General features: G+C 35.2%; 3 protein-coding genes across 50 annotated transcripts in view; 2 read left to right on the forward strand and 1 right to left on the reverse strand.

Annotated features, from left to right (window-relative positions):
- Positions 1-108: 108 nt before the first annotated feature.
- On the reverse strand, positions 109-6,250 carry LOC117601489 (cytosolic carboxypeptidase-like protein 5). Of its 4 annotated transcripts, none has more exons than XM_034318248.2 (11): positions 6,088-6,250; positions 5,334-5,473; positions 4,946-5,238; positions 4,531-4,869; positions 4,181-4,452; positions 3,954-4,101; positions 3,721-3,820; positions 3,346-3,646; positions 3,066-3,273; positions 2,827-2,988; positions 109-1,131 (listed from the first exon to the last, which is right to left on the reverse strand). In XM_034318248.2, exons 2-11 carry the CDS (start codon positions 5,446-5,448, stop codon positions 427-429), a joined length of 2,643 nt encoding a protein of 880 aa, XP_034174139.2. In that variant the 5' UTR covers positions 5,449-5,473; positions 6,088-6,250; the 3' UTR covers positions 109-426. The 4 variants fall into 4 exon arrangements, with proteins under 4 accessions (XP_034174139.2, XP_034174140.2, XP_034174138.2 ...); XM_034318249.2 differs by lacking the exon at positions 6,088-6,250 and adding an exon at positions 5,567-5,972 and having other exon boundaries at positions 110-1,131; positions 3,721-3,763; XM_034318247.2 differs by lacking the exon at positions 6,088-6,250 and adding an exon at positions 5,567-5,972 and having other exon boundaries at positions 110-1,131.
- A 325-nt stretch (positions 6,251-6,575) lies between these two features.
- Positions 6,576-21,366, forward strand: Gfat2 (glucosamine-fructose-6-phosphate aminotransferase 2). 4 transcript variants are annotated; one of them, XM_034318250.2, is made up of 15 exons: positions 6,576-7,206; positions 13,402-13,509; positions 13,653-13,742; positions 13,871-14,014; positions 14,128-14,294; positions 14,401-14,539; positions 15,409-15,432; positions 16,576-16,596; positions 18,042-18,199; positions 18,339-18,578; positions 18,645-18,843; positions 18,918-19,162; positions 19,256-19,411; positions 19,498-19,626; positions 19,701-21,366. In XM_034318250.2, the coding sequence occupies exons 1-15, from the start codon at positions 7,200-7,202 to the stop codon at positions 19,944-19,946; spliced, it is 2,073 nt and encodes a 690-aa protein (XP_034174141.1). In that variant the 5' UTR covers positions 6,576-7,199; the 3' UTR covers positions 19,947-21,366. The 4 variants fall into 4 exon arrangements, with proteins under 4 accessions (XP_034174141.1, XP_034174142.1, XP_034174143.1 ...); XM_034318251.2 differs by lacking the exon at positions 16,576-16,596; XM_034318252.2 differs by lacking the exon at positions 15,409-15,432.
- Positions 21,367-22,103: 737 nt separating this feature from the next.
- Positions 22,104-27,197, forward strand: part of CaMKII (Calcium/calmodulin-dependent protein kinase II) — a 93,992-nt gene continuing 88,898 nt past the window's right edge. For 6 of the 42 annotated variants that reach the window (XM_034318261.2, XM_034318263.2, XM_034318265.2 and 3 more), the window contains exon 1: positions 22,105-22,499. In XM_034318261.2, the coding sequence (XP_034174152.2) occupies positions 22,435-22,499 (65 nt within the window). In that variant the 5' untranslated portion in view covers positions 22,105-22,434. Of the gene's footprint in view, positions 22,500-27,197 lie in introns of all 42 variants that reach the window. The other 36 variants (XM_034318287.2, XM_034318288.2, XM_034318285.2 and 33 more) reach the window with 11 other exon arrangements.

Below are 27,197 nucleotides of genomic sequence, written 5' to 3' on the forward strand. Positions count from 1 at the left end.
TCGAAGTGATCTATAAACGAGACGTATCAACAATTTTAAATTCATTCTGATTTAATTTTCAAAAAAATCTACAAAAATGATGAGTAATAATTGATTACATGCATTATCATTTATTCTCTTTATTCTAACAATATAATGAGTCCTAATGAGAACGTGTATGAGTACTGTATACAATACACGTATACAGTAGGAGAGATTTTCTACATCTTAAAATCACTATAAAATATTATATGAATACAATACACTTTAATATCATTTAGAAATAAATAGTAATTCCATTTTTGTACGTTTCTTAATTAACTTACAATTTTTACGTTAAATGTACATAACTTTCGATAACTAAAGTATTCATCTCAAAGAATTATAAAGCTGCAGTGCATGGCAAATTACTCAATCTACGATAACAGACTAATTTATGCACTAATTTTATATCTTATTTGAACTCTCAGTTTTTAATACATTTTCGACTACTATAGTATTCCTATTAACTTTTTTGGATTTGGAAGACTTCGATTTGTTTTGTTCCACATTATGGCCACGTTTTTTAATTACTTTAGAAGCTGTTCTTGTATTTTGTTTATTAGGTGTAAGGAATGTTTTCGTTGACGGTTTTGTGTTTTCCGGAACGTTGTTGGAGGATTCTCCAACTTCCGGTCGCCTTTTATTAACTCTTGTAGAAATAATTTTTAATCGTTTCGCTCCATGTTTCACAATTGCTGTTTCTTCGGAAGACAATGCTATTTTTGACAATCTATTGGTCGTTGTCAATTTTTTATTTGAATATTGAAAATCTTTTATTTGCAACTCCGAAGCATCATGGAGGCCACTAAAACATGGACTCTTTATCAAGTTGTCTTTCGATCCCATTGCAGGAAGTTTTGAATTTACTTCACTGTTATGAACGCACTGATTTTTTAATGGTCTACGAGTTATAGTTTGTCGAGATTTTTTGTTATTCTTTATTCTTTTTACCGCAGTGTAAAGGGATGTGGTACGACGAATGATGCACGATTTTTTTACAAGATTTGTTTCACTTTTCACAGAATTCTTTGAACCAGTAGAAGAATCACTTATTTGAGATTCATTCCCTTTTAAATTGCAAGAATCCTGAGATATGATATCATTATCATCCTGTGAATAAAAGCGCGGATTTAGGTTTAGATCTCTTTTCAATAGGGATATTGAGTATAACACTATAAATATTGTACCTTCATATATAAATACAAAATATGTACTTATTAATTTATATTTAGAATGAAGACAATTTGTGAGAGAGAGATTACCTTATGTTCCCATAATTTTTTAATTTAAACAGGGTGTACAAGAAATTTATTTTAGAACACAAACAACAAACATATATAACAAAAACGTCAACATATTTTTAAGGTTTACAATTTTTTGGACTTAATTCATAATACATTCAGCTGTGTAAATAAAATGTTTTATATATTAGAAACACGTAAACCATACTGTAAAATATACTAATACTGGGACTAGGATCGGTAGGAATATAAAATAAAAATGAGGTAAATGAATTGTTGCTAAAAATACTGTACATTTATTGAAACAATGGGACAGGTATGTGTGTATGTATGTGTGTACACATGTGTGCTGTAGTAGTATACATGAATTTATACATAATATTCTTTTCAATTAATAACAGTATTTACATTTAAATAGTGAAAGGCATGATAATAAATATTGTATAAATTTTTGTATGCTTCTTGTCTGAAGAATTAATAGGTTTTTTTTGTAACGATATAATAGTGTAACACACATTTGTACTTATTTTTTTATAGACACATATACTTTATATCTCTTTTTTATAGTTTGTTTTTTACGTTTCTATCAAAAGGGTTTGTAAAATCTTTAATTTCATTATTTTAAATTTGCACGAATAAGGATAATAATTTCAAATCTGATATCAAAATCAGCACATCATTCGTTAAAAGACTCCACCATCCACAGACTTACGGTTTAATCATTTTTAACCGTTATGTTTTGCTTTTTCTAAAGAAATAGATATGATCAATTATACGTATCTGCCGTTTTTCTTTTCTATTATTACTCACAACCGTCAAATAATTTTTAAGTGCACTTGTTTATTGTCACCAGAATTACAGTGCAAGAAAAAATTGACTAAGGAGTATAAGGAAAAAGAACTTATTCGCTGTTAAAAATATAAAGCATTAGTATCGAGTATTCTATGCTTGGGTTAATTGGCTCTAGCATAAAATTATCAAGAACTGTTGCCTTGAAAACCCGTGTACTAAAAATTGCACTATAAAAAAACACTACGCAATAAAACATTGTGATTGTAACTAAGTTACATAATAAATTTACAAAAAGAAACCAATAGACAAACAGCTTTTTTGTATAAACTTTTATATAAAAGTATTCCAAATGTTATTGTCATGCGTACGTATGCATTAGATGAAAGACCCATTAGTTCAATATAATAAAAATTTCACAAAAATTAAATAACAATCACATGTACAAAAATAATAAATACTTAGTACAATATAAGCTATGGAATTTCATTTATAAATGTTATAATACTATAAAATGAGGGTGTATCTCCTGTAATAACAAATCCATAATATGATATTACTAACACAAAATAATATACAAATTATATGCATATAAAAATCTCTCTCCCACATGTTTAACTCTAACAATATAGACTGTAATTTATTTAGGCACTAATGTGTCTTAGTGTTAATATGCGAAAGCATATCATAATGATGGTACTTTAAATTAAGAGAGTACACATTGCCTTATATTAACAGCTGAAATTTCACTCTCGTTATTTACATCAAAATTTACCTTATTCAGTGACTTGCCTAACGGTGTAGAAAGATTGTTCACATACGATAATTTTAAAAAGGATTTTATACCCCTTAAACAACGATATTGGCTATTTGGCAGTCGACTATTAGGATTATTACTCGTAAGATCTAAAATCGAAGGACCTAATGCTGCTCCAACCTGCAGAGTACAGTCAAATAAATCATCACTTCTATGATTACTGATTTCGTATAAAAAGTAGTAGTGATATATTTCACCGCTTCAAAAACTGCTGGAGTATACTTTGGTGGAACGAACATAGGGGCCATGGTCTTATTAACGCCATCACGAATCCTCGGAGGTATAGTATTTACCAAACGCCCAGAATTATAATTACATTCAAGCGTGTAACTACGTATAAGACCAGTTAATTTATATACAGCTACACGACCTGATCCTTCTCTTGACATACCATCTCTTTTATCTCTGTAAAAATACATATTTTAAAAGAAGTAAAAAAATTAAAGTTTCAATTTTAATATTACTAACGAAACTTACATAATGTACATATTCTTTTCTGTAAAATTGCATGAAGTAAAATGAAAATTTGGATTGTTAATCGACATCAATTTTGGCAGAAGCATACACGTTATCGTATCTTCTACATTATCAAAGTAATTGCCATACATAAAGACACCTTTTTTCGAAGCATGGCCATGTAGATCAATGTACAGATATAAACCAGAATCGTCTTTAGGTAAATGTCCTATGCCAACGGCTGTGTAAGTCTTTTTATCAGAGTTAAGTTCTACAGAGTTATCACTATCTTCTGTTTTATTACACAGCTCTTCTCCACCACCTTCACATAATGTGAACAAATAAGTAAATGAAGTTTGCTGATCGTGTTGAATAATTTAATTCTAAATATCATACCCTGAGGCATGTCATCCGAATTCGTTTTAAGTAATGTAGGTTCCTGAAAAATTTCCGGTTGATCTTTACTTTTTACTTCATCTAATGTCATAAGTGTTACCTATTGTTAAAATTGTTGGTTAGTGCTTATATTCCTAATTTACTGTCCTTGAATTACATTAAAGTTAGTACACGTTAGTATTGGTATACAAAAATGATAATATGAAATTGCATCAACTGTAAATAACTATTACCTGTTGAAGTAATCTTGTTGTAGTGTCGCGTACAATACTTGTAATTGTACGAGAGGTATCAATGACATTTAAATTATTCTCACCATTTCCAAAATAAACACTTGAAAGTTCGTCCTCTTTTGGCAGTTTGTATGTGTTATGATAATATCTTAAAAGTAATTTTATTCATAGTTTATTAATTCATCCTATTAAAAAGTTGAAATATGGAGTTGAAATAATGATTTTACCTTATTAAATTTCTTGCAGCATATATTGTTGGGTGATCTTTTAAAGAAGGATTTAAATACACCCTATTAAGGTTGACCCCTCTGGTATCCATTCGATAATGACCCTTGGCTACACCATCGGGATTGAGCATTGGTATTAATTTGAACACGTATAGGCGACGGAGATTAATCGCAATTTGGTCGTCACGGGTTATAATAAAATTGAGAAGACCATTAAAAACGAAACTAGATGGTGTTTCTCCTGGGTGGACCCTGGCACTAATAAAAATTACCTGAAATTTTTAAATGTACAGTTCTGTAAATCAATTTGATCCAATTCTTATTCAAATTTCAAGTAAATAGTCCTGTACCTTTTTGTCCCAAAATTTGAAAGGTCTCTCTTCATTTTTATCAGAAAACATATTGCTCAGTCTATCTTCTCTCTCCGTTGATATGTTATGAAATGAGCTTACTGTTATTAAATCCAATCTTCGTCCCTCTAAAGATTTTATTGCACATTCCCTATGATAATAAACATCATCTACACAAGTAATATCTCTCCTTGCTAGTTTTGCCTCTATTCTTCTTAAATAATTTTGCAGATCAATATAAGAAAAAGGATAAGTGAACGCGAAATATGTAATGGCTTTAGGATTTTCAGGAACAGTATAAGCAAATGATAATGTAAAATCATTTCCTGTTTGATCCAACTGAAATGTTTCATAAGCTTATATAATTCCTTGATAACATTAGAATAGATTATTATGTTTATAACAACAAATTTACAGTGTAAGTAGGTTTTTCACGAATCCGTTCCCAATGTAAATGACCAGGTACAATTTTAAAAACAGGACACATTCCTTGACTAAACATTTTTACATGTTTATTTAAGTTGACTATATTGAATTTAACATAAGCTCTTGGTGTATTAGCTTTAACACCAAAATAAAACCACGTTCTATTGTTATTCTGAAATTGTGTTCCATGACAGTCATGTTTTGTCCACAAGTTAAACTCATAATCTATCGGATCTTCTGAGTTTGAACTTTGACATGATTTATTTTCCGCTTCACATCCGTCTAAAGACAATTAAATATACAATTAAAATGCATATGCTGTTACATATAATAAAAAATATATATATATATAGATTAAAGGGCAAATACTAGGTTACCTTTTTCAGATATTTCTGGTAATTTTACTATCTCAACTCTTGCTAAATTGGCTGAATCAAAATTGTTATAAAATGCAAAATCTCCACAGGTAATACATTCATTCGTGTTTTCCATAATGTGTCAAAGATTTTAAGGTTGTCTGTAAAATGTTCATATAAAATATTTTATGCATGTTACAAAGGGAATATGATGTATTTAAAAGTATGGACATCTATATTATTTATATTCTCACTTTCTCTGATATTAAGAACGATTTTCTTCGTTTGTAGCGCTACTTTCATGTTAAAAAAGACATGTTTGATGGTGATTGAAATCGCCACGATTTCTGGTTAATTCGCAGTTTAGTTACGAAAAGATTAATGCACTTTTGGATCAAAATGCACACTTTCGTATATTTACTTTTGTTTAAACGACATGAGATAAATTATATACAGGCAATATTTTTACCAACACCATGTTGCATTAGAATGCAAACATGTTTGTGACTTTGTCATAGCGTTTAGTACGATGCGCGATCAACCATTTATTAAGACAGAATGACGAAGGTTACTTAATTATTCAGTTGTTTTAAATTATTTCCGATATTTAATATGATGTTAGTAGACTTTTTCATATGCTTCTACTAAATGACATTTTAAATTATTATGGTATTTCACTTTATTTACCAAAACATTATATTATTGCATAAATCTAAAGTTGTATTATTCCGTTACGTGTTACATAACTTAAAAAAATGATTTTCAATGTATATACCTGAATAAATAAATTTATCACGAATATTTAAGAAAATATCAGGAAATATGTATCGTAAAATTTGCAATTCAACAATTTGAATTCAACCAAGTGTAACAGCACTATAATACAATAAAATACTATTTGCAATAAAACTGTGTCGATTGGTGAATATATAGGCACGCTTTCTATTAACAATTATTACAATTTGGCACAATACTCTAATTATTACGTATTCGTCTACACTTGTTAAATAATAAGGCGCGAACATGAACATCCAATCAAATGCTATGTTCGAGCACCCCTGCTTGTGAACAAGGTTTTATTAAATAAAAATATTTGTTTCGTAAATCACAATTTTACTATTTATTAAGTACATAAATATCGATAATATTAAATAAAAGAAAATAAAAATGTTAAAAGCGGCAGATTTGATTTCTAAATTATTGATACTCCAAAACCTGATGACAAGTAGCGCGCTCTACCACTGACAAGTATGTACATACATACATACATACAGTGTGGATAAGAATTAAGTCAACAAAAGATCCATCGGAAACACTTCGAAGTGCTTGTTTCATTTTTTTATAACATATCTTACGCGTTTCATTCTCGAAATACATGGTATCGTATCAATAAGAAAGAAGAGCTACTAAAAATTAATAATCATGATATTCGTTCATTCACGTATCATGGTAGACACTACGCAAGTCGAAGTACACGTTCGTAATATGTCGATGCCCTCCACTCGTTCTTTCGTTATTTAAACATCGTTTACTTTCTCCGAGTGATTATTCTCGTGCTCGGCGATTAATAGATAAAGCAGGATTTCTAATCGCATTGTTTTTCGAGGTGTATAGTGCGTCACTGTGCAGACGATGCGCCCACTGTCAATGGTTTGGCTCGACAGTGCTACGCACACGTATAAATCGACCATAAATGTGACGGTACCAACACCCATACGAAATCTCATATCATAAGAAGCACGAGCACGCTGTCGTGTGGCACAGACTGTGCTTCGCAGTAGCTCAACAGCATCGAGGAGTGATATTCTGACTTGACTGCTTTTTTTACTTCGTGTCCAGTCTTGTTATTTTACGTGGCGGGTACCTACTACTCAATATTTCGGCAACATGTGCGGTGAGTAAACGATAAATACTATTTCCTAAGACACTTCCAGTTCCGTTGTTTTTTTTAATATAGATGAATGATATCGTTCGATTGGAAAATTTTCGAAAGAGAAAGCGTACTCATCCGTGTCTCGGTGAAGTCTGTTCAGGTGACAGGTCGTTTAAGCGCAATGTTGTACTGGCGTTAACGCGCCACCGGCACGACTCTTTAACATCTGGTACATTTGATTCATTTGAGCCCTCGTTTAGAAATCAGAGCGTTGTTTAAAAATTATAATCGTTTATGCGTTGGAGTTCGTTTAACGCGTTGACCGCCACAGTGAAAATGAACATAGGTAGTCAGGCGTACCGAATTATTAATAAAAATAAGAATAATTAATGTTCAAATGTATTCTTTCAGTTTATTATTAGTACAATAATAATAACATTCGAAATTAACATTTTTCTATTGTTTTTTATTTATTGTTTTAATAATTATTCTTTTATAATGTATTTTATTTGTAATGCCGGTGACCGGAAGTCCTCATAGCAAGATCTAATTCTCGAACAGTGAGGCAGTCAATCGTAATCCAGATCTAGGAAAATTAGCCATTGAAAGTTTGAACGAAAAACTCTTATAGTACATTGGAAAAGTAGAATCTAAAAGAATAATCTAAAACATAGAAAATAAAACCTAAATTTAAATTGTCGCTGCTAGCAATCATTTTATCGGTCCACGTTGTTGATCCGCTCACGTTTAAATCTTGGTGTGATTAAATATTACATATTTCATTTACATATGTGTTAAATGGGGCGTTATTTATAATGTAAATTGAACTGAACGGATGTAAGTCCGGATGGATGATGAGCGGGTCGTAAGTGGATCGCGAGCGGATCATGAATTAGAGCTAACAGAATTCTGCATATTTCGGAATTTTGCGATTCTCATAATAAACAAACAAAATAATAATAAATCTGGTTAATTCAAGTTTAGATACCACCAGATTCCTATATATGGTAAACTACCTATTTATTTATTTATTCACGAAAACAGAGGTGTATCCTTTTTTAACAAATTAATTCGCGCAGAACATCTGCGTAACATGTTACAAGCATTTTTATTCATTGTCGTGTTTGCACTAATACTATATTCCAAGGACGGTTCACAAAATTTTACTTCTGATAACAAAGTAGTGGGAGGAATGATAACACGTAGGCTACCACACGTCGAGTTATTAGACGTAGAATGACATGTTAAACATAATGTACTAATATGTTCGTTATCATTATTCAATTGGTAATTCGTGGTTTGTATATTAGATTGTTTCTTTAATTACAAGACTGACGGAGTTTAATTTCAACACATAAGTGACGCACACGTAGTGAACGTGTTAGTAGTAATTGTGTTGAATGAAATGATACTAAAAAGAGGAAACAAATGAATTTGTTTTAATAGTTCTCTGACTAATCTTTCGCCGTGCAACAGGAGAATCCCGGTTGCATTGGTATTCACCTCCACGAGGGAAATGAACGGTTCGTGTTTCTGTTTGTGACAGTGAACTAATAACTAATGTTGTATAAACACCACTGTCCATCACTAAAAGTGGTGGGGCGAAAAATGATTAAGCTAACAATAAATGACAAAGAAAAGATTTTTGAAATATGAGGCAGATCAACATGGTATACATATAATCATAAATTATCTGACACGTGATTGTGTATCTTTTCTCACGTTGTCTGTATTCAAAAAAAACAAATTATAAATTTCAAATGTCAGCAAGTTTGCGATTGATAAGATTTGCGTCTGTTGCATCTTAAGATTTGTCATTTTTGCGAGCATGGCTTATGGATTAATGTCTGGGTCTCTGAGTTTTGTCGTTCGGACACAAGGAACACGTTTTTCCAGACACCTACATATAGGTCTATTTTTATTTTTCCTATTTGAACCACTGAAGTACAACCGTATCGATCAATGACTTCAGTGTTTACATTATGATGCTTAATCCTTTTAAAAAACTACGTTTCTTAGTGCAAAAAATGTTCATACCATGCTGGATCAAGCAAAATTCTTTGATAAATATGATAAAATGAAAATAATTAAGCAATTGTATCAAGACAATCGCAATCTGGGATTCGTTTTGCAATATTTTGGTAATGGAAAGTTGTCGATGGTTGTGTTAATTTAGATCGTAATAGCGAGATTGTAAGCAAAGTACCAGAAGAAAGAGAAACACTCTTGGTTGCAAACTTGCGAAATCGCAGAGCTAGCAATTACTATCGTTACTTTGCAGCCAGACACAGACGTAGCTTTCTAGAATTCTGCAAGAAATAGTTAAACCATATTCCTGATTTGAACTTCATAAAGTGTAACTTAAATATTGAAATCAATTTTAATTTAAAAGTGTAATTCCATCGCTACTTCTAATCCTTAAATAGCCAACTAATTATAATTATAATTATAATTATAATTATGTATCCGAGTATGTACCAATTTTTAATACCCTCATGAAAATATTGCTGATGATATCTTGAAATTATATTTAAAGGAGTTAAAATTTGAATGTTGAAAATGGAAAGAATTTTAATTGAACCTTTGATCTGATAGCCCGGGTAGATAGACAATAGCGCCTAATCGAGTTGTACATACTATCAAGCCTGACGCGAGCCGATATGCCATGACCGGCGACGAGTGAAAGTTTTCTTGTGGCAAAGCTATGGCCGGCGTAAGAGGGTGCAGCGGTTTATGCAGGACATTTACACGTGACATTTAGATATGTTTCAGACACATATACAGAGGTTGTTGTATCCTCGAGTAGGCAGGACTCGGCGAATCCTTTCTCCAACCAGTTCGCCTTTACCTTCCTCACGAAATTCAAACGCACGATCTCGTCGAACCTGATTTTTCTTTACGCCAAGGGAATTTCTACTGCTGAATTTTTCGACCGAAATTAGCTCGGGCTATGAAACTTCTCTGTTTTTGAAATTTCAAATCAAAAACATTCAATCTTTTATTTCACTCGAAATAATTATTTTATTTTTATTTTTTACACACACCAGGTATTCTAAATAGAGAAATAATACAAGACACTCGAAAGTTTGTATCAGTTCTAACTACTGATAAAGATTTAAAGATTTCTAATAAAAATTGGTTTGTATACATATACTGATTTTTGGATATAAAGTACTTACGAATGAAATGTGAGGCGTAAGTCAAAGAATTAACACTTAGGTTTCCCTTCCACTTATCATCGTTTTCGCTTCCACCACCGTGACTTCGTACGAATCGATGTTCTTTGATTTTTATTAATTGATAGATGTAATAGAAACATGTTTCGCGGTTATCATTTAAGATGCACTTATTTCTACCGGATGCACCGACTCGATCGGAGGTGAATTAAACTTGGTAAGCGATAAAGAGGCTTTATCGCTTTATCTCTGAAATAGAACATGAAATTGCGTAATTGTAATGCTGTTAATTATCAATCGAAATTGATATTATTTTATAAAATAGCCAAGTATAGGTGTTACATGATAGATAGATTTATAAAAATTGTAAATGTTTTAAGGTTCAGATACATTAGAAATGTTTCGTTATACCGTTAAGGTAGCTTCGAAAATGCTCGACCAGGACTAATCAAATCATTTCGTGTCAGTAGGTCAGAGATGAACAGATTCGAGGCCTACGATATCGTGATTATTCAGCGACGTTTCTTCTAGTCATTCAACTCTCTACATATGTAGTTGGCTGCGAACACCGAACGCATCTCAATTATCGTCAGATCTACCAACTGGGATAAAATCACTTTTTTTGACATTTCTTTTATTCAAGTAGTAATCAAACATTTCGGAAATTAAACATGATTTGTAGATTTACGATCAATCTTCAAAAAATTCTAAACATTGAAAAAAAAAAAAAAAAAAAAATTAGAAATTCACGAAGGAAAGTAAGTCCGTTTCGAAGCATTTAAGAATGTTCGTTCCTCGAATGAATGAAGATTACACAAGTGTGTAATTACACTTGAGCGTATACGAATACGTGAATTACCCTCGTAATTTCTCTACGTTATCTCCTCTTTATCGGAACATCAAAGTAACTAGAATTGATATAACAAAAAACAATAATAAGTTGTGCGTGAGCATCATTCAATGTTTACTCTTTTCACGATAAATTAACACTTTCACGGCCATCTATATTTAAAAGTACGATCTAATCTTTTCGTTATTGTACACCTGTTACTAGTAAACCAAATATACGCTACCCAATTTTTATTTTTATTATCACATTTTTTTTTCCATTATTAAATTGTAATTTCTTCAAGGATACTAATGCTATTATTATTATTATTATTATTATTATTATTATTACTATTTAATAAAAGAAGAAACCTCTAAAAATTGCCAAAATCACATTAACAATGTTGACAATTATCGATGCTCTAAATGAAACTTAATCACTTCTAATACAATGTACATCAATGTGCAATGTCAGGTGTGATTATTATTGTGACAATCAAAGAGTTAAAAAATACCTTAGTGATAAGCATGAGCGTGTTATCGGAACAAAGGTTTATCAACACATAGAAACTTCTATTACGGTTTCACGTACAATGTACGATTTTTTTCTTCTCTTTTCCCACTCTCTTCGATTACAGGTTCGATGATTTTTCCTTCCTCAACCTCGTCAGGATTCACCCGTATCATCTAAAAGAAAATTCGCTTATCGACAATTGCAAAGAACAATCTAGTCGTGACGCGATCCGCTCGATCGTTTATTGGCAGGTCGGAGTCGAAATCGAATTACACTCGGTCGATTCATGCAACTCGCGATCATTATTTTTTTCTTTAACTATTAGTTCGAACCGTGCGAGACATCACGTTGCTTTTTCCACCACGACGTTTCATTTCGGACCAATGTCGGGCGGTACGTTTTCTGGAAAATATTTTCAATTTTCCCAACTTACTTCTTTATTCATCAGCGAGTGAAATAAATTGAAATACATAAGTGAACTAACATCAAAGTGAAAGATCAATTAAGAAATCTTATTGTGAAATTTTTTACAAGTCTCGCGATAATTATTGACGGAGGTTGTAAACTTTTTCGATTTAGATAGGGATTTGTTCAGGTGAAATTGATCTTTTCGTTGCTAAAGATTTAAGCATTAAAGGTCAATATGAAATGTAACAGTGGTTAATTTACACTCATGACAGTAAATCTACCGTGGTGAAATTGTCATTGGGGGAGACAGAAATCGCATCGACGCGACACTAGATTTTCTGTCGCGATATCGGACTATAAAACCAGAAATTCGATGCGATGACGAGAAATCCAGTGCTCTAAATCGACTTGGATTTTTCAATGCGAGAAAAGTCATGATATTCCGTGTCATGCCATTGAAACTTACCATTTACTGTCACTTGAAAGCGTATCATAATGCTCTCCAGGTTAAAAACCGTTTCTAAGTTGAACGCCTCGTTTAGAACTCGATATGTACTTCGAAATTCTCGCGGTAAGACACCGTACCCGATAGAATTCCATATCGAACGATCGGATCGCGATTCTGATTCGAGACAGCAACGTAATAACGTAACGTTATATCGTAAAATGTTGTTAACCGTCCATGGTCATCGTAACATGGAAAATTGATACAATATCGACGGCTGTATTAGATAGAAAACAATATTCCGAATATGGCTGAATGGGATAACAATAATATTCTAATAAGCATTTCGTACATTCTTATGCACTCAAGCTTTCCCTTTCACCTGTGAGTCTGTACAATTGAGAATTATCTGTTTTCATTGTACACACAACATGATTGTGTGTGCGTGTGAGTGGGGGGGGGTTCGTTCACGGGCAACGACTTTTTACATTTTTGCAATGCCATACAGGACCTCGAACGTCACGTTAGAATCAGCTTTTCTGAAAACTATTAAAAATTAATTTTCTAATACTATCTTAAAAGATTCCTTGTCAATGATTTAAATCATTTCCGCGTTCCATAGTCGCGACCTCTTATCAAGAGAAACAAGAAAAGTCGAAAGGAATTGAAAAATCGTGGTATTCGAAGGTCTACCGTTTTCTCTTTCTCTATTCCAATGGTAGGGAAAGTTACTGTGAAGGGTGACTAATCGCCTGATAAAATTGTTACGCGGTTGTTGCATAAATCAATCTACCTAAATATTTTTCTTGCTATATAATTATAAAATCTGTTATTTTGTTACACAGGAATTTTCGCATACCTGAATTACCTGACGCCAAAAAGCAGGAAAGAAATTTTGGAGCTACTGGTTGGCGGATTGAAGAGATTGGAGTACAGAGGCTATGATTCAGCTGGTAATTATGTACCTCAGAAGATGTCGAAATTTCTTTTACGAAAGAAAGATTCTAAGAATCATTTATGACATCTCCGATTCCGGGAATAGAGAGTGAAATTGATGAAAGGGACGGTCGCCAATGCAAGTTTCATTTTCTTTTAGGCGTCGCCCTTGACAGCGTCGACGGCAAGGATATCTGCATTATTAAAAAGCAAGGGAAGGTTAAGGCTCTTGAAGACGAGATTTTTTATCGTAAGTATATATTAGAACATTTCAGTTCATGGTACTCATTCGAATCCCCGTATAGAAACTATTTTTGATAATGAAGACACGACTGGAATGAACAATAATAAATAAAATGATAATTTAAATTCTTCTAGGTACCAATATTGATTTCGAATCGAAAACATGCAGTCATGTGGGAATCGCACATACCCGTTGGGCGACTCATGGTGTCCCATCAGAAGTGAATTCGCACCCTCAGAGGTCAGACAGCGATCATGCTTTCGTAGTTGTGCACAATGGTAAGAATTTATTAACCTTCTATTATAATAATAAAAATTATTATACATAAAATTAGATAGAAGATTAATATTAATATTAATATAATGTAACTAATTTTTGTATTGTTTTGAAGGTATCGTAACCAACTACAAGGAAGTGAAGACGTTCTTAGAGCAGAGGGGTTACACCTTCGAGAGTGAAACCGATACGGAAGTAATCGCGAAGCTCATTCACCATTTCTGGGTACAGCATCCTGGTTACTCGTTCCGTGAACTCGTCGAACAGGTTGTTCAACAATTGGTGAGTATTACTTCATCACTAGTTAGAAAACTACTCCGGTAAATATAAACCTCTATCGCTTTGAACAATTTTATTACACTTACACCTGGAAATATTAATATTTCAGGAAGGAGCATTTGCTCTCTGCTTCAAAAGTAAGTACTTCCCAGGCGAATGCGTGGCAACCAGAAGAGGATCGCCCCTTTTAGTGGGTATTAAAACGAAAACATTGGCCACGGATCATGTGCCCATCCTCTACGGGAAAGGTAAGTTTGTCCAATTACGTGGGCGGTGTTCGCACGAGTTTTATTAAAGACGATTGGCTTCATAAATTGGTAAACTTATACAGAGAAAAATCACAAGGCTATTTCTGGTCTATAGAGAAAAAAATACTGACCGACACACGGTGTATCGGTATCAGCATTGAAATATGAACGCTTTTTTAAAACATAATTTTCAAAGGGTAAAAGGCAAATCAAGTGTGATGGCATTTCTAATCGTTAGACATTAAATTATCCCTTCCTTGTCTATGTAAGGAAGGAGGGATCGCTGTGGTAATTGGTGAACATACAAGGAAGTAAATTATATATATGTCTCATTCGTAGAAAGTAATTTGCAGAAACATTAATAGCATGTGCCTGTTGTAATCTTATATTTACAACTCATGTATTTCCAGAAGGATTTACGTTTTATCCTCGATATAACACACTAAGTCGTATCATTGCATTACCACCTTTTTACGTTCCCGTTCAGTGTTTTTAATAAAACATAACAGAGCGAAAACGTCTGGCTCGATAACACGATGATTAACAAAACTGAACGATACTAGTAGAAAAGTATCTTGTTTACGCCAAATGTTTAACAGGGCGGAGTTAAATATCGTTACATTATCCCGTAGTTGCTTGTGACTAAATAATTAACATCTTAATTTTTTATTAATGTAGTATTTCATTTGTTTGTAACATCTTAGCACGTTGCTAGTAAGTTTGAGTAGCATGGTGTCGTTAAATTTTGTTAATTTAATTTTATACATTTCCATCGGTGATTACGTTTTTTTTTATGATAGATACTATATGATGTTTCTTTTGCATGAACACCTACCGGTTATGTTCTCCAACTTTCCGTCTCTCAACAGATGACCTTCCATGCGTAAACAAAGGTATATACACTACTCTATACACTACACTACACTTATCTTATTTTCCTTTCGACAACACTGAACCTTTCATCTTCTATGTTACACTTGAGATTGAATATTTCTGTTTTTTGTATGATTATTAATGTGATACGTACACTACGCTACATCATACTACACTGCATTACACTACACTACACTATACTATACTATACTATAGTATACTATACTACACTACACTACACTACACTACACTACACTACACTACACTACACTACACTACACTACACTACACCACCCTACCCTACCCTATCCTACATTATACTACACTACACGGCACTGCACTGCACCGCACTATACCACACTACATTACACTACACCACACAATCACTATATTAAATTGTACCGTACTGTAGTGTAGTATCATTCGTAATTTCAAAATTTATTCAATGCTTATGAAAGGTTGAATGTTCAGTGAAATGTATGCAATACTAATTTCCCTTAATACCTGTTACGTGTATTTGGTAGAAAATTTTCCACGGGAAAATTTTCTTGCTATAACTTTCAAGAAACACGATTCCTAATCGAATATTTTGTGTCCATGCGTCTTGTCTGTCTTTCGTCAATTACTATTTCTTGCTTCTTTTCTAATTAAAAATAACCGTTGGCTTTTTCTTGCTCATTCCACTTGTCGATTTGTGTAAATAATAATAAAAATACACTTTATACAAAACTTATAATATTATAATATTGTACTTTCAATCGCTTTCAAGCATAATGGAAAATAGTTAATCGTATTTATTTATTGAATAAACATTTTTTTCCAGTAAACGTTATTCATAAACATTTTTTTTTTAGTTTGCAATTCTTGATAGAAACTTACGCACTCGTAGCTTTGTGATTGTAGGGTTTTGTGAAAAGATGTTCATTTTCGGATATCAATTAATTAACTTGGAACCGATCATAAATTTTTTACTGTTACTTTTCTTGCGAATATCTTTTCATAAACACCTGGTAACAAGTTAATTCATGTTTTACGTATTCTTGTTCCTTTTTTTTGCGTTCGTCGTTATATTTTTGTACCGCTATTAGTCACTGCGTTACTTGTTTGCTAATTGTTTTGTTTTCTTTTTCGTCTTCCTCCTCCGCACCTCCAAATTTGAGCAGAAGGTGAAGCGCCAACTAAAGGTAATACTTTACATTCATATACGTTCCTTTTCCCTTCGCTTGCCACAATATGTATATCCCACAGCCACGCTTTCCACCGCTGTGTGACAATCTTGAACCGCATATACATATATCTGCTTCAATCGAATGGCAAATTGTTATCTCATGGATTAGTCTAAAGGATTCACACATCGTGCCTTACGGTATTTCGTCACGCTTTTTATTCAGTACGTATTTAACTTCCATGCGTTTTCCTTTCAGTTTGGAAACAGAGGAGGAGCAGATTGCAATAGTGCCTGTCAAACTGTCGCAAATTTCGCAGGTTTAAACAGAAAAGTGTTTTCTCACACGAAATGAAAGAAATAAGAACCGTGTTGCGATAATAGTGCTGGCGCTGTTGTATATCTGATCCAAACTTCTAAATAGACCACTGTTTCTATTCTTTTCTATTTGTTTAAATAGGTGTTTCTTATTTTTATCAACAGGTGTTATAAGCTTATCTAGCTTCAACGAGATTGTCCAACATTGGGGCTATTTAATAAAATCGCATTTTATATACGTTAACATTTAACCATTGTGTTTGTGTCACTTTTTTTTCATTTAATGTCGCCTGCTAATACCAGGTCTATTGGAGAATAATCAAGGTAGCTGTTAACCAGTATTATTCATTACATTTTTGCCTAATTCGGTGTGGGGCTTGTAAACATGAAAATATGACGCAACGCAAAGAGAATTGAATTGTTTATTTTATAATAGTTTTATTGTTTTATTTGCGTTGCGTCTGTATAGCGTATCGGCCATGTCTCTTATTCAATGGCTATAAAGAAAAATGATAGGAAATGACCATTTTTAGAACTGAATATAAAAGCAACTTTCCTAATTTTTCATTTACTTCTAGAATTGGTCATTTTCTACCACTACCCTTTAGATTCTTCCTCAAAGTGCTGTAACTACTTAATTAACAGTGGGGAAAAGGGAAATATTACGTTTTTATAAAATAATTAATTGGTTATTATTATAATAATTAATTATTATTTTTATACGATTTTGAATTTTAAAAACAGCACCAGTAGCGCTATCTGAGATTTAAAAAGCCTATTTTAGTGAATTAAAAAAAAAAGTTTTTACCAGATGGCGGTGGAGGGGGCTATTTCAAATATGGATTTATATTAAACAATAGTGTAATATCTTCTCTTACTTATGTTCGAATTAAATAGTTAGAGCGCTTTCAATATAAATATACAGGACAATGGTAGAAGGATGCAAATTTTAAAATATAATGAACAAAAAAAAAAAAAAAAAAAAAAATTCTGTTATATATGCTTCCACCACGGTACTTTTTGTATATAAAAATAGAATACTTGTATTTAAGATAATAAATCATTGAGGGCGAATTGCACATGATATTATTAACTATCAAGATATATAGATATAGTATAGCAGAATTAATGTTTGCTTTTTCATAGATCACCGTCCACACGGCCGCCCTACGGAACTTCCGGTAATACCACGCAGTGACAGCACGTCCGAGTTTCAACCCCTCGAGGACAAGGAAGTGGAGTATTTCTTCGCTTCTGATGCTAGTGCTGTCATCGAACACACGAAGCGCGTTATATTTTTCGAGGTAAATTACAGAATGCTTTGTAATTACCGATACAAGCTTATTCAGTAGAAACAGAACATGTTCTTGAAGACCTTCAGACCCTGGAAGTCCTGATTCCGCATAAAATTTACCAATAACTCAAAGTGTGTTTTGTTATCAGGACGATGATGTTGCTGCTGTTAAAGAGGGTGCTCTCAGTATTCACCGACTTCGTCGATGTATGGATGATCCGCATGCCAGAGAAATCACCACTCTGAAGATGGAGATCCAACAAATCATGAAGGGCAACTACGAGTATTTTATGCAGAAGGAAATTTTCGAGCAACCCGAGTCGGTGGTGACCACCATGAGGGGACGATTGAATTTCCGAGATAATTCTGTTACATTAGGAGGTATTAAGGTAAACGAGGTATTCTAATATTTTATGGGATCTTATTTGATATCTTCTAATACATTATTTCATTAGGATTACATTCCTGAGATTAAGAGATGCAGGCGTCTAATGCTCATTGGATGTGGAACAAGTTACCACTCCGCTATAGCAACCAGACAACTCTTGGAAGAGCTGACTGAACTGCCAGTTATGGTTGAGTTAGCCTCTGATTTCTTAGACAGAAATACACCAGTGTTCAGGGATGATGTATGTTTCTTCATCTCGCAGTCTGGTGAGTTGTACTTTCATCAATATACCACTGAGAATCTTCAGATGATGTTACTAATTATTATTTTCTTCTGATAGGAGAGACTGCAGATACATTGATGGCTTTGCGTTACTGTAAAGGTCGTGGTGCTTTAATCGTTGGAATTACCAATACTGTTGGTAGCAGCATCTGTCGCGAGTCCCACTGTGGTGTCCATATTAATGCTGGACCAGAGATTGGTGTAGCCAGTACAAAGGCGTACACTTCTCAATTTATTTCTCTCGTTATGTTCGCTCTGGTTATGAGCGAGGATAGAATCTCTCTTGGTGCTAGGCGTCAGCAGGTATGTATTATCTATTCTTAGAACCGTCTGCAGAGTTTGAAGGTCTCAGGACAAAAATAAGGATAATGGTGTATAACATATTCCTTTTGGTAGATCATTGAAGGATTGAAGAATTTGGACAACTTAATTCGTCAGGTTCTACAACTTGATGAGAAAGTGAAAGAACTGGCCAAGTCTCTGTTTCAGCACAAATCTCTGCTCATTATGGGTAGAGGATACAATTTTGCCACTTGTATGGAAGGGGCATTGGTATGTATTAAATGAAGACTTTGTTGAGGAGAAGAAGTTAATTTTGAAGGGTTAAAATACTAAAGGAAGAATTTCTTAACTTGCAGAAAGTGAAAGAATTGACTTATATGCACAGCGAGGGAATCATGGCAGGTGAATTGAAACATGGACCCCTAGCACTCGTTGATGATTCCATGCCCGTGATAATGATTGTTATGAGGGACCCCGTTTACGTGGTAAATAGAATCTTTCATAAATAAATGTACATCAAATGCACATTGCATTCATTGAAATTCATTATTCTCTTCAGAAATGCATGAACGCTCTGCAGCAAGTCACAGCCCGGGATGGCAAACCGATCGTCATATGCGAGGAAGGGGATGAAGAAACAAAAATGTTCGCGGACAGAGTTCTTGAAGTGCCTAAAACGGTCGATTGCCTGCAAGGAATTCTCACAGTCATTCCAATGCAATTATTATCTTTCCATATCGCGGTTCTCCGCGGTTGCAACGTAGATTGTCCCAGAAACCTGGCAAAGTCGGTTACCGTCGAGTAAACGTTAATTAAAAATATCGTGAATATGTTTCAGAACACAGCATAGCCATGCTTGAAACGATTAAGAATCGTCTCTGTTATAAAAATGTTATGATATATGAACAAGGAGCGATTTTGATAGGAACACGTCGTAGTATTCGAGTGATCACACTATTTAAACAGGTTTCTAAATAATTCGTAAATCTAGATTCGTATTCGTATTAGAATTCGAACATAATTAGAAGCAGATATTTCTTATAATCGTACGTGTGTATTAGAGTTTAAAAACTTGGACCATCGTTAGCCTTTAATTGAACGATCCAAGACGATTACTCCGCTAAAAATCAAAGATAACGTTCCTTTATTATGGGAATACACGAAGGCGGTTCGCAGTTAATGATTCCAATGCATTTAACACGATTGTTTGTATCCATATCAATACGATAAGAGCCGGAACAAAGGACACATGACGCTTTTCAGATTACAGACTAATCGTGATTCTATTCCTTGATCAAGTTATAAGACTGCGGTTGTAAAATTACGTTGTTGTATCGCGAACATGTTCTACGAGGTTTACGTGTATCATTCTGAAAAGTGTACGTATGGGTGTGCATGTGAATATATATACATATACATATGTGTGTATCATAAATTTCAATTGAAACGGAAACGCAGCCACAATGGACGCAGAGAATTAGGTAATGGGTAGAAACAATAATTTATAGAGATGGTAATCGGTACGGTGTTCACTTTGGTGTAATGGAGTGATTTGTATGCATTCAAAAATTCGTATTTTGTACAGTATTTTAGAGGAACAGATGAAATTTGATACTTTCCCTTTAATTTTTTTACGGAAGACACATTAAAAGTTAAGAGAATTTTGTTATCGACGCGGTGTATATTCACTTCTAACTTTAGAATTATGTAAACATGAATTGCATCCAGCAGAAATTTTTTTAATAATAGAAACGTTTACTGTTTGCAAGATAACATGATCCAAGAATAAATGCAAACTTTTATACAGAGTAATTAAGGTGTTGGCAATACCTATGAAGTCAGATATAATATTTTCAATTAAATATACAGTAGTGATACCAATAATTAGAACAATGAATATTCAAAGTGAGCATGCATATTATTCGCATTAAGCTATTATACCATGCGTTCAGAATAGAATGCATGTATTTATATTGTAACTGAGTTTAAGAAATAAGAAAAGAAAAACTTTCTTTGAGAAAAAACGGCTATAATTGGAATGTAAATGTACGGAAAATAAATTGTTAAACAAAAATTGAAATATATTATAAGAAAGAAAGGGTATCGGTGAGTTCTCTGAACAATTTTCAAATAATTAAAAATAAACATTTTTTTTTTTTAATTTAATGATACCACTTCTTTTATATTCATGATAAATATGAATAAAATTTGTCTATCATCTATAAGTTCGAATCTGTTTTAATTTCTCGGAGACCTATGCTCGTTGTATCATTCTAATTGGACGTGCGCCAAAAAACCGATCGAAGTGATACCGAAACTCCGTTCGGACGGCGTATGCGCCAGTAGTAAATCTTGTGTTTATGTCGGACATGCGGGATCGAGTCAGTGCGCGGTATCCCGTCTAACCAGCGACGGTCGCATCTCCTTCCGGTCGTCGAGATCGTGAAAAACCTAAAACAAAAAAAAAAAAAAAAGAAACGGTGCTGCGATTACTATTCAATATTTCGAAACAATTTCAAACGGATTACTTTTTCGTACATCGAATTTCTAACGAACCTTTCGTTAAACGAGAATATATCTCACGCGTATGGTCGCGGTATCGTTACGTTGCGTTGAGAAAAAAAAAGGGAGAAGAAAAAATAACGAATAGAAAAAGAAAATTGTGGCATGAAGCGTGATCCTGAAAAGTTAGCCGCGTGATCAAGCATAATTCCAGGTGCTAAATTTAAATGTGTTGCCTCGATCCCCTTGGGTTATTTCGCCTAGGTTGGCTGCGCTTGAACGGGTTGGTAGAGGAGCTGTATCGTCAGCCCTGCCGGCAGTGGTATCGTTGTTGATCGTCGCTCCGTTACTAGGTTTTATACACACACTCGCGTCGTGGTCGCCATTGCTGGCGGTAGCGGCAGCAGCGAATCGTCGCTTGTGCGCAGTCGCGAGCCACCACCACTACGCGAGTCAGTCGACGGTCTGCCGGCGAGCAGTGCGGATGCGTCGTGAAAGGATCTGATTGCTGTTGCCCGCAAATATTTGCTGGCACGACCGCGATTTGCCCCACCGTCGGTGCCACGGTAACGCACGGCTCCCGCGGACAGAAACCACCTCCCCTCTGCCCGGCCCGACGACCCTCCCTCCCGAACGGTTACCCGGTGTTCTACCAGCGCCGCGGCGGTTCCCCTCTATTGATCGAATTTGACCTGCGAAGTTTCCCCTAGCGTGTGCGGTAGTGGCGGCCGGCAGTGGCTCTCGCGCTTACGTTGCTCGGTTAGTGCGGTAAATAATCGCGATACCTCGGCATGGCTACTCCGACCGCTTGCACGCGGTTTAGTGACAACTACGACCTTAAGGAGGAACTGGGCAAGTAAGTAAAAAAACATTTCAAATTATTTATTAAAAAATAGAATACGACCGAGCAACGAAGCGAACGTACAGAGAAAGAGAGATCAGGCTGAGGTTTCCGCGTGTTATGACGTTTGTTTCGTTTCTCTCTATCTTCATGTATACATATATACATACACGTCCCTCTCCCTTTCCATCACTCTTTCTCTCGCTCGCTCGTTCGTTCGTTCGTTCGTTCGTTCGTTGTATCATCTCCATTGTGCATTGTCGGCGTGTGTTACACGCTCGCTCGTGTCACGAGCGTTTCGTATGTCGAGATGTATCTAGTGTCACCGATTAACTGGTACCTCGTCGCCGGTTCGTTGCTCGTGTCATAGATGGACACGCGAGTGACGATCCGTTTAGCGTGATTCCTAGCAGACAACGCCGTGTCGCGTCGGCCATGATTATTCTCTACGTATGCGGAGGCTCTTTCCTCTCTACCTTCTGTGTCCCCGCTTTACGTTTATCGTTCGCTTTTCTCTTCAACTTTCTCCTACCGCGAATCTCGTCGTTTTCGTTCTTACGCGTCCGTGTCCCTTGCTTACTCGATAGAGACATCCCGTTGCAATTCGTCTATATTTAAGCGGCACGGCCTGTCTGCTCGTGGCTCAAGCTCTATATATAAAGCGTCAGGGCGCTTGCTATCGTGTCTTGTGCCATCGTGGTGGTCTCACCGTCGAAAACGAAGCATCCGCATCGTACGCGGATCTGTCACCGAATCAATACGATGTCGTCGCGCCGCTTTTTACCTTCATCCCCCTCCTTCGACCTCTTTCTCGCGCTTTAGCGTTTTCTCTCTTCTTTACCGTTCCTTTTTACCATCTTCTTTATCTCCCGTTTCTCTTTCACCGGCTGTCTTTCACAATCGCATGTTTGCCTTTTCTTTTTATCGTTCCTCCGCAACCATTCTATCGTCCCCGTTTCACCGACGGCAGGTGGTTGCAGTCTTGCACGACGTTGTCCCTAAAAGTTACCAGATCTCCTCGCGCATTGTTTTCTTCCTCTCTATCCACGATACGATAAACGTTACGATAGAATCTATCGGATAGATTCTCAAAGGTTTATCCTATTTTATCTTAATTATCACAATTACAAAGCGTTTATCATGATTGTTTTCATAAACTAGCCGAAAATTATTAAGTTTTCTCGTTGGAAGGTCGTTAATCATCGATGCCAAGGACAATCGTCAGGCTGACGACCGGAAAATGACTGCAAATATCACGCGGTCTTTCCTCTAATCTAGGTTAGGAGTCACGATGCTTCCGTAGGTATCTTAAGGGTACGAGTCTCGTGTCATCCGTGACCTCGGCTGACCTCGACTCGTAGCCGAGGAATCTCTTTGGCCCCAACCCATGCACACGGGAAGAAGGAAAATTTCTGACCACACCCCGCGTCTTTTTGAGAGAGTTTGTGGCACGGTCGATAAACATGGAGCGTAGAGCACGCGTAGAGCACGCGTTACACAGTGTTACCTGGACGCTCCGATTGGATGCCTTGTTATTGCCGCTTTTTCTATTCTATTTTATTTTTATCGATCACGATACTCCAGATTATTTATTTTACTAAGTAAAATCGTTGATTATTCGAAAAGCGGTTAATCGAATTATTATAGGCCATCGACGTTAGCCGGGTGGCCGGGTGAATGAAATAAAAATAATAGTAGTATTAACCGCTTTAAGACGGAGCCGGACGGCACTGAACGTTCCTATGCGGCCAAACGCTGCCAAGTAGTATTGGGTATGGTGATCAGACCGTCTGCTCGCGTTAAGTGCAGGCTATCAATCAATGGCGCGACGTTTCAACTTATACCCGATATACCTCATCTTTCAAATATAAAATGTTTCGAAAGGATTAATAACGTCAGGTTGCGAGGTTATCAATGTTCAATTCAAGGATACAAATTGCAAGTATGTTTTCGTGACTAATTGGGACTATTTTTGGGTTACCATTTCTGACTGCGCGGCTGTGTTTCGATCTCGTTAAGTTACCAAACTCGAGACCGAATCTATTGTAATTTGAACGGCTTCATCGCGGGATTCGCAATTAGGCCTGGCTGATTTAGAATATTGTCAACGCGTGTAAACACGACCGAGCGATTCTCGTTTGTTTTCGTGTACACAAGGACGATTCACCGATCGAGTAACCTCTATCCTCAATTTTCGAATTTCAAAACGGTTAAGTATTCATTATTCCTTATGATACGTCTTTTAAGCAAGGAAATTCATTTCCTTTTAATTTATAACTCTTTACTAAAGTGATTAGTTATATTCTATTTTTTATCAAAATCAAGGTTTCACAGTTTCGAATGTGATCGTTCAGCTGAGGTTATTTTCGTTAATTATTTGAATGTTGTAACTAATTTCGATAGCTCTGAGAATCCATGCACGCGCCTTCTCGGGATAATCAAAACATTTTCCTCGCCTGGTTCCGTGCTGAATAATGCAACGTTCGTGCCAGGCTAGTTGTGCATGTCGCGCGACCAAGGAACCGCCTCTTATCGTTCTAATCATTTTATGCTGAATCGCGAGAAGATCATCTTTCCCGTGTTCGTTCCTTGATCAATACTCTAGCAAACATTTGCAACGATATTTAAATTTTTCCATGCCATTGATGTAACATTATTCGTGAATGTTAATAAATAAAAAGCTTAATTCTAGAAACGAAAATGAAATGATCGCACTTTGAATAATTGTAATTATAACGTGTCTGACTGCACACGGTCATTTCCATTGCGGCAGTCAACGCGTTAATTATTCGATTGCATTACATTCGAGGTGTCAGAGCAATCAACGTGTTAATCAATTGTAGTACAGTTAAATCCGGACAGTCTAGTCGTGAGGAAATTTTCGACGCGTTCTAAGCAAAGCGTTCGTTTATTTTTTGCAAACGTTTAAGAGCCGAGACTGGTGCAATTTATTACTCTGTATACCATGTGATTTATCGTGGAGGGTGTAGAAGTGTTTCTGTGCGTCACGTCACGGTTAGAAATATGTCAGGTTTCAGCGTTTGATCGAGTGTCGCGTGTTAAAAATTTATAGAAAGAAGAAAAGAATCAAGAAGAAAAGAAGGAGAGGAGGGTTTTAAACGAGTCGATGACACGATACGATTTTATATTTTGTCTGTGAAATAATCGACGATAATGAACTGTCGATCATTTCTTTCTTATAAAATATACAGGAGGTGAAGTCTTTCGGTTTCGTTACTGTTTCCTCGTTTTTCATTGCGTTCGATCGTTTCGTTCGCGATTTAATCATCTGTACGGTTCGATTTTATCTTGAACCTGGATGAAAGTTATCCAGCTCTTGTTTTTCGTCTGCGAATACAATGCCGATTACAAAACAGCCACCGTTTCAACGGGAACTCGTTAAACATTCAGTTAACTCAGGATCGATTGTGAACGCAGTTACGCACTTACGGGTCGCAGCGTTACGCGATTCAAGCTCTGCTATGAATTTGCTGCCACCATTCAATTTATTATCGGACAATTTATTTTATCGCGAAATTATGTTGCCTAACGAAATTTGCGAACTATTTTTTTCTTTCGTTGAAATTCCATTTTGGGAAAGGGTTTTGGAAATAGCGAAATAGCAAATAAATATGAAAAAAACCATTCTCAATTTTCAAAATATATCTATTTATTTTTAGATACTCAAGGACCATATTGAATAGTTATAAAAATACTACACTTTTGGAAATTTATTTTTAAGAACAAACGATAAAGATAGTCTTTTATAAGAAAGCTAGGTTATTAAATTGAATAATATAGTAATAAGAAGTGATTTTATCACATTCGAAGGGCAAGAGATCGATCGTTTCGTACGGCTATGTCTGTTTACATGCCGCGTTTACATCGATCATACACGTCGTCAATTCGTGACCTCGGATTACGGTTATCCCCCCCAGCCTGACCGTCAACAAACAGATGGACAAACGTATCCGTCTGTATTTCAACGTTGATATTCACAAGCAGGTATCCCGAATTACGATTACATACATCTGAAAATTGTTCTCGCGAATCTTTGTGCGCGGCTCAGTGCTTTTACTTCGAATCACTCTTTGAGGATTCATCAATCACCGTGAACTCGTTTCTCGTTACGATGCCTTCGTTCGATGAATTCTGAAGAGAGATGAATGTTTTTGGAAATAGAAACACGGTTGACAGTCGGCTTCGATGAAAAGCTGCCACAGGGTAAATGATATCCGTTGATGTATTCTTAAAAACCTTACTAGAATTAGCGAACCACGGAGAGAGGCGTAATTTTAATTTAACGCATTGCTCACGAGCTAACTGCTCACGAGCTAACTCGTGTTTGCACTTGCATTGGCTACTTTAATTTTCGAAACCCAGGGTAATATGGGATATTGTCCAATTTTTCTTCGTCGTGTTCAATCACGAGATAATAGCCGGTAACTTCTGTGTAAAATTGCCGATCAATAAATTACCTTCATTTTCCCCTTTATTCAAAATTTATGCATTTAATTTTAATTGTTAATATTCTAGTATACATTTTGTAAGTTTGGGTCACGATTGACCCAACTTTGCTGTTCAAGGGTTAAATAAAGGAAACATTTGAAAGGCAGGTGTAAATGAAAGAAAAATGGTAGCATTGAAAGCAGTACACCGTCTGATCTTCGAATCACACTCACAGATGTCTGTTCTCGTTTCATGACACTCGAT

This window comes from Osmia lignaria, chromosome 6, assembly GCF_051020975.1.
Source record: "Osmia lignaria lignaria isolate PbOS001 chromosome 6, iyOsmLign1, whole genome shotgun sequence".
Lineage (NCBI taxonomy): Eukaryota > Metazoa > Arthropoda > Insecta > Hymenoptera > Megachilidae > Osmia > Osmia lignaria.

What these genes read in the sequence shown, in the direction of transcription:
- LOC117601489 (XM_034318248.2), bottom strand. Translation starts at nt 5,448, where the DNA reads ATGGAAAACACGAATGAATGTATTACCTGTGGAGATTTTGCATTTTAT. An exon ending in ACCAGAAATATCTGAAAAAG is followed by an intron (nt 5,239 to 5,333) that starts GTAACCTAGTAT and finishes AATTGTCTTTAG; the next exon opens with ACGGATGTGAAGCGGAAAAT. An exon ending in GAAAAGAATATGTACATTAT is followed by an intron (nt 3,274 to 3,345) that starts GTAAGTTTCGTT and finishes GTATTTTTACAG; the next exon opens with AGATAAAAGAGATGGTATGT.
- Gfat2 (XM_034318250.2), top strand. An exon ending in TTTCGTAGTTGTGCACAATG is followed by an intron (nt 14,015 to 14,127) that starts GTAAGAATTTAT and finishes ATTGTTTTGAAG; the next exon opens with GTATCGTAACCAACTACAAG. An exon ending in CTTGTATGGAAGGGGCATTG is followed by an intron (nt 19,412 to 19,497) that starts GTATGTATTAAA and finishes CTTAACTTGCAG; the next exon opens with AAAGTGAAAGAATTGACTTA.